The 7,898-nt window shown below is 40.7% G+C and overlaps 1 protein-coding gene across 3 annotated transcripts in view; it reads right to left on the bottom strand.

Annotated features, from left to right (window-relative positions):
* ksr2 (kinase suppressor of ras 2) overlaps positions 1-7,898 on the bottom strand; it is a 133,431-nt gene that overhangs the window by 46,297 nt on the left and 79,236 nt on the right. For all 3 annotated transcript variants that reach the window (XM_037680879.1, XM_037680880.1, XM_037680878.1), the window contains 3 exons: positions 3,303-3,372; positions 1,264-1,347; positions 895-980 (listed from right to left, as the gene is read on the bottom strand). In XM_037680879.1, the coding sequence (XP_037536807.1) occupies positions 895-980; positions 1,264-1,347; positions 3,303-3,372 (240 nt within the window). The remainder of the gene's footprint in view (positions 1-894; positions 981-1,263; positions 1,348-3,302; positions 3,373-7,898) is intronic.

Raw genomic sequence — 7,898 nt, 5'->3', positions numbered from 1 at the left:
ACAACCTTAATCTACATTTTAATCAAAATAAGCATATCAACTATTGAAACTTTAAAAAGAGCCATTTTTAAAAATGAAAATATTAAATATTGAATTTTTGAAATGCAAAAACAGGAACAAACTCTCGGGGATTGTCAGGATGTGCAGCAGAACTGCTGGCATAGACCTACAGAACCTCACTGACCTACACAAGGTGAGGTCAGTGAACAAGACCAGGCTGATTCTGGCAGATCCTGATCATCCACCCCATAGTGAGTTCAGGTTGCTTCCATCTAGACGCAGGTATCTCCTGCCCAGATGTAGCACAAACAGACTGAAAACTCATCCATCCCTATAGCGATCAGGCTTCTCTATGAACAATGATGATTTCTGTTATTTTAATGTCTTAATGTCTTGTCTAATATGGATGTTTCGTGTGTCTACTGACTGTGAAACACAATGCAACTTGAGGATAATAAATATTCTTGAACTTGAACTTGAAACTAGGAAAATGTGAAAAAATAGAGCAATTTGAATTTTATGAACGCAGTGCCTCCCATAAAATGTGCTGCAGTAGCTCGGTGATCGGCGGCGCGGTTTTGAAATCCTGAGGCTGTGGGTTCGAGCCTAGTTTGTGTCAGGAGGAGCATTTGGCATAAAACAAGTGAGACAAAGTAAAGATGCATCCATGCAAGATGAAAACGGTCCAACTTCCATAAAGATTAGCATTTATCCTGAGGCTTTACAGAAGGGAGCTTCCTTTAGAAAGGTTGAGCACAAAGCAGAATTTGACTTGCAATTTCTGTGAAACTAGGTAGTCTCTTAAATTAATTTGCTTTGCAACATAAATTATACGTAAATCTTCAAACTAATTATTTTCAAGACTTTATAGGACTGGAAAATGTCAAAAAGTACCTTTGAATGATTCTCGACCGCCTCGCTGTATGATCAGTAAATGGCAAGGTGGGGCTTCTTTGGTGCATTTGTTGTGGCACTTCAGCCTAAATGCAAATAAAATACAGAAAAGTTCTTGTCTCATGTTTATTCACGCAAAGCTATGCAGTAAAAGCATAAACAGAAAAATACAGACATGATATGAAAATTGTTAATTTATTAAAATTAGAAAAACAAATAGTTAAACCTTAAAATGATTAAAGACGCATATATAAATGTATAAGGGCGATGGCAAACTTTAACAAAATTATGAGCACTTCAGTGAATATGTGGAATCAGACCTTGTTCACTACAGCTGTGATGAACAGTAAGACAGAACACGATACGTACTTGCAGTTTTTACATTTTAGTCCAAACAACATTCCCTTTCCACATACTATGCATGTCTGGGACATCCAGTATTTGGTGGAAAACCTGCAGGAAGAAAACAAAATTTGAAAAACAAACAAAAAAAAAAAGTTTGATTTTGTTGCACATCTTTTTCTATCATGAGTTGTGGATCAACACTGAGAACATTCTCCTTTTACAATCCTAATTAGTCTCTTTTGGAGCGACGGGTTCTGCAGCACGTAGCACTCCCTGCGTACACTGTTTGCAAGTATAGACACCCAAAGCAGCCGATATTCTGAAGGTGTTTACCATCATAATCCTGCTCACCTTCCGATGCAATGTGGGCCCATTCCATTTTCCATTACTACAGGCATCTTGCTCCATCAATCTACAGCTCGAGTGAGGCCATAAAGGTTTATATCAATACAACAAGCACTCTGCATGACTGAGGGACTCGATGCATGTGCTGTGGTGGGTCCAACACAGTCACCTCTCGTACAATGAAATCCACACTGCTCTGCATCAACAACCATTTGCAGTCTGACGGAGCGGTTCAAACACATTTGGGACAATTGGCAGTATTTACTGATGTGACTCTGGATGCCAGCCGTGTGACTGGCTACTTAATGACAGGTGACTAATGTAGTTTGACAGAATCAGAATATATTACCCACACCACCACAACCAGGAGTCACAACTCACACTGACTAATTAACTTTGACCGAATCATTATGAATTATGTTGAAGGCTAAACTTGTGCCCTGCCACTGAAGGTAAAAGTGTTGAATATGTTTTTGCATGTGTCTGATGCATTTTCTATACCTTTAGCAACATATCTCACAAATCAATGTATGGATTAAAAAAAAAAAAAAAACTTTCAGAAAATAATCAATGAATGTGTTTCAACTCATTCAAATCTGGAATCCAATCAACTGAAGATGTACTGACCTTAAGAACACACAACTTGCTATAAGCGAATTTCACAGATACTAAAATTCACAACCCAACTGAGTGTGTATCTGATAAACACCTGGATCTAAACACCTGTGTGAGCATGCTTGTCACTATAAGATTTCTCCATAAAAATGTTCAATAGTGGATGTGGGGACCCGTCCCCACAAGACACGATGGCAACACAGGGAAGACCGGAGCCACAGACACACAGCGGCCCCCAAGCCCGGAACTCCGGGAGTCCCCCAACAGGGACACCCGCACCCTCCAGAGGGAGAAGCAAAGGGAAGCCCCGGACAATCCCCAACAACCACAATGCAGAATCCCCAGGAGGCTGTAGTGACGAGTCCACAGGCCCGGCTGGCAACCCGCCCCTCCAGAATGGATCCGGCCATGGACACCGAGGTCATACCATCCCCCAACAGAGGCCCGACAGAGCCAGGGCACCCAGGCCCCGGCAGGCAGCCACCAGGGCGGGCCCGCACACACCCCACCACCCAGCCCCAGCAGAGCCACCAATGCACTGGCGGCAGGGGGGGGCCACCACCAGAGGGGAGCACGACACACCAAATAGGGGGCCAAAACTGATCCAAGAGAGGGGACCACCTAAAACCCAACCTGAGACATAAACAGGCACACAGAGACAGCCCGACAGCCTCTGTCAGGCCGTCCATGCGCCCCACCCACCCAACAGCGGCCGACAGCGACCGGGCCGGTCAAAAAAAAAAAAACCATAAGATGGTCTTAATCTAAAACTTTGACAATAATATTTCTTCAAATATACTAGGCTTTTAATCTGTCAGCACGATGGGCTGATGATGGGGCTGCTTTATTAAATTCATGTTTTTCAACACAAAAAAAATTGTTTTTTATAACTCATCCAATTTCTGGATGATGAATTTGCACTTTTGAAGTACTTAAAACTAATTTGATTTCACTTATACTTGCAAATTTAGAGTCAAGGATGGTGGGAAAAAAGTTACGGAATGGAAATTATTTTTAATTGGTTGGATATATTTTTCACAGAATGTATTAGAGTGTGCACAAAGGCAAAACACTCCACAGACGGTATGTTCCTTCAGACCTACCTGTGTTTTATTGAGTTTCCCAGATCTCTTCGGGGAATCTGCGGGGACCAGCGAGGCACTGAAAGAGTGTCTAGAGGAAAAAAAAAAAACAGAAAATAGAAGTAATGTCTTCCTTTTTTCTCCTGTTAAAGGCTAGCGCTGACAGAACATGTATCAGAATTGATTAAATGTCTTGCATATAGTGTTCATTTTTTATGCATGGCATTTCAGGGAACAGACTGATTTTTATAGCAACTTTTTATTCTCAGGATTAATCAGCAGTTTAACTGAACTTCTGTCAAGTTACTAAAATGTTGGTAATAGTGAAGCTTTAATTGTTTAAAGTGGTAATTAGGAAGGTTTGTATTTGACTGTTAGATTTATATGAAGTCACTAATATTAAGCTACATCATAATATGTTTATGCATTCATGTCCACATCTTCTTCATAAAGTATGCAGTAGTCCCTCGTTTATTGTGAGGGGTTTCCGTTCTTAGTGCCCCCGAGATAAGTGAAAAACCATGATGTAGGAATAGTAGTGCAAGTAGTAGTTTATTTTAGTGTATGTGTGTGTGTATATATATATATATATATTATTTTTTAACCCTTCCTACACTTGCAATATTCTAAAGAATGTTTCTAAACTCTAAACGCTTTAAAAGAGCACAGCATGTCATGATCTCTGCTCTCTCTGCCTCTGACTGCTCTCTGCCACCTGCCAGTGCTCTCGGCCACGCCCACTTCTCCACTGCAGAGCAGAGATCATGACATGCCGCAGGACGGAGCTTCTCCCTGCACATGTGGGCTGCACTCGTATACAGCAGGCGCTAAATAATTTTATTTGTTGTTTTTTTTAATGAAAAATTCCATACGATCATGCAGCTTGAGCCGGAAAAGGGTGGAGTGCCCTCTCTGGGTCAGGGAGGAGGTCCTGACCCAAGTGGAGGAGTTCAAGTATCTTGGGGTCTTGTTCACGAATGAGGGAAAAATGGAGCGAGAGATTGACAGGCGGATAGGTGCAGCATCTGCAGTGAAGCGGGCGTTGTACCGGTCTGTCGTGGTGAAGAGAGAGCTGAGTCAAAAGGCGAAGCTCTCAATTTACCGGTCGATCTACGTTCCTACCCTCATCTATGGTCATGAGCTTTGGGTTGTGACCGAAAGAATGAAATCTCGGATACAAGTGGCTGAAATTAGTTTTCTCCGCAGGGTGTCTGGGCTCTCCCTTAGAGACAGGGTGAGAAGCTCGATCATCCGGGAGGGACTCAGAGTAGAGCCGCTGCTTCTCCACGTTGAGAGGAGCCAGTTGAGGTGGCTCGGGCATCTGTTTAGGATGCCTCCTGGACGCCTCCCTGGTGAGTTGTTCCGGGCACGTCCCACCGGGAGGAGACCCAGAGGAAGACCCAGGACACGCTGGAGGGACTAGGTTTCTCGGCTGGCCTGGGAGCGCCTTGGGATTCCCCCGGAGGAGCTGGCCCAAGTGACTGGGGAGAGGGAAGTCTGGGCCTCCTTATTTAGGCTGCTACCCCCGCGACCCGACCCCGGATAAGCGGAAGAAAATGGATGGAAGGATGAATGGATAGATGGATGAAAAATCCCATACGATCATGCAGCTCATCCATCAATCAGCCAATTGTACTTTGAAAAAACGTGAAAGAGCAAGTCCGCGAAAGTCGAAACGCAAAGTAGCGAGGGAATTAAACTGACTGGTTACGTAAAACACTTCAATGCAAAATGTTATACACTATAAGAGTATAAATTTACAATAAGCCCAATGTTTGGAATCAATCTTCTTTTTTTTTGCTCCATATTCACATCATATATGATTATGAAATGAATAGGATTAACTTTGAGCAAAAAAGGGTGAAACTTTAATTTTAATAAAAGGCACAAACAGCAAAATAATTTTCACAAACTTGTTAATTTATCTATTAACTGATTTTTTTCCCAGCTTTCCTTCCTGCTACGATTGTGATCGGTCATACAATGCCTTATTTCACACATATGTTTTTCATTTCCAGTTAAACTAGCAGCACAATGAGATAATAAAAATGAGTTGTTAACACATGAACATGTTCAGACAATTGGTGTGTCCGTCTCGATGTTTGCATCGTCGTTTCAAGGATTGTGATTTATTTGGGTTGCATAAAACTATAATAACATATTCTTAAGAAGATGAAACGGTGAATGTTGAAAGTACATGTTTTAATCAAACACCAAGAGAGGAGATCTGTCATGTTGGTGATAAACCTGGTCTGGTTCATCATCGTCCAGGAAGTGGAACACAGAATCATGATATTGAGACACTGATGATGTTAGAACAGAGTATATTAAAAACAGCATTAATATATGTGGATATATTGAAATTTTGACTATCTTTAATAGATAGGTTGATGAGGAGTATTTTACCATTTTAGGAAATCAAAACACTACAAAAATCCCAGAAAAGGAAAAGACGCCGTTAGTGATGGTTGAGCCAGAACATATGGCAACATATTCAGCAGAATTTGTAAAATTAATTTTTTTTTTTTTTGAAAAATCTATAGGGAATTTGTCTTTTCGGACAAGAATTGTGTCAAGCAACATAAATAAACTCCAAGGCATTTTATCAAAATATTAACTAACTATCATTAATTATACGCTACATATAATAGATCTCCACCCTTTATCTTCATGTTTTCTCAGCATTAGATGATCTTAGTTTACAACTCTGGCATGAAAAACATCAGGCAATGTGCATTGCTTCAAGGAATGCTAGGCCTTTAATCACCGTGGCAAATTTAAAAACCAATATTTTTGTCCCTGTTCAGCTAACGTCCTAAGTGATTCCATTTTGAACCATTTGACATTTAAGCGATCTTTTCTTGTTGTGTGTTCGTAATGAACACCTACGGATATTGAATCAAAGAGAATGAAAGGGGAAAATAACACCAAACAAGCTCTGAAAATATTTAAATCAGTGCAAAAGATTATGGGATGCAAACAGACAATGAAAGCATGCTCTCTGCATGGTGCCCTCTCATAAGTGTTAGGGACGCAAACAAAGCAAAATCCTTTTTGTAACAAAATCAGTGTTTTCTGGGGGCCTAGCTGCAGGCATTACTTGATGATTAGGTCACATTTATTATTTCTACTGGGAGAAACCCTGGCTTAGAAAGAATTTTACCACTAAACCCTTTTGCTTAGTCCATTAGTGGCTGAAGGAAGTGAGCAGCCTGATACATTTTTGCGTAACCCCTTAATGACAGGTGAGAATGGCGGCCTACACAGCATGGCCTGGAAAGGTGGCTGATTGTGGTGCTTATTTGTTCAGGTGATAGCACACTGTAATAATGTGCTGGCTGCTAGTCATTCAATAACCAAACAGCTGTGATAAAAACTGTTGACAAAGTCACAGGTCGCCCTGGAGAGCGCATTAAAAAATCATTCTAACAGTTTTATCCAAATTGTTGCAGAAACACAACATATTACAGCTCAATTCAGTTAAATTCAGTTTTGTTTAAACACCTCAAAGAGCATACAAAAGAAACATCAAGGTGTCTTAAATAAAATCAAAATGCAATCAGCATTCTTGTACACTGTTAGCACCTGCTGCAAGGTGATGTACTTGGCCACACCTCTTTGTGTATCCATTACCAAAACATCTCATGAACCGCTGGATAAAGTTTTTTATCAGAACTCGGAGCGTACTCGTTTGGTGTGCATCTCCAGCTGAATAACTGAGTTAACGTGATTTAAAATGGCTGCCACAGCCAACTTACCTTTCAGTTCTATAGACAGTGATCTAAAGTTTAGTGTGGTAGTAGCTGAGCTATGTACCCCACACATTCCTTGAGGGTACCACATTGTGCAACATTTGCATTAACTGTTAGACATAATTATGTTTGTTAGGAAAATACCCCAAAAACCATAGGAAAGATTTAAATGAAATTCTCAGTAATTATTTGTTGAACATCTGCAACTGATCAACATTTGGAGTAAACCCAATTTAAGTTGTCCACCACAGCTAATTGATCTTTGCCTACATAAAAATGGCTACACCTTATTACAGCTACACTTTAAATTCTGCAGACACTGAGGGAAATGTTGGTGTGGTAGTAGCTGACAGTTTTTCACATCATATATTCTAAGCACTGACAGATCAGGCAAGTTCGAGAGAGAGATAGCAACAATGAACCAAATTGCATATACAGTAGTCCCTCGATACTTTGCAGTTCGTATTTTGCTGACTTGCTCTATCGCGGTTTTCCAAAATATAATTGAACATGACACACAGTTGGCTGATTGATGGATGAGCTGCACAATCAGCATGGAATTTTTATTTTAAAAGAATTATTTTAAATTATTTAGCACCCGCTGCATCTCTGTGCAGCCCACACTGCAGGATAAGCTTCCTGCTGCAGCTGATCAGCTGATCTCTGTGCAGAGCAGGAACGTGGGCGTGGCCAAGAGCACTGGCAGAGAACAGCCAGAGGGAGGGAGCTGAAATCATGACATTCTGTGTGCTCTTTTAGAGCGTTTAGAAACATTGTTCAGAATATTTCAAGAGTGTGGGAAGGGTTTAAAACACCTTTATATATATATATATATATATATATATATATATATATATATATATAT

Source organism: Nematolebias whitei, chromosome 8 (assembly GCF_014905685.2).
Source record: "Nematolebias whitei isolate Nwh7 chromosome 8, NemWhi1, whole genome shotgun sequence".
NCBI lineage: Eukaryota > Metazoa > Chordata > Actinopteri > Cyprinodontiformes > Rivulidae > Nematolebias > Nematolebias whitei.
The sequence above is the reverse complement of the archived record's forward strand: the minus strand, read 5'-3'. Positions and strand labels throughout refer to the sequence as shown.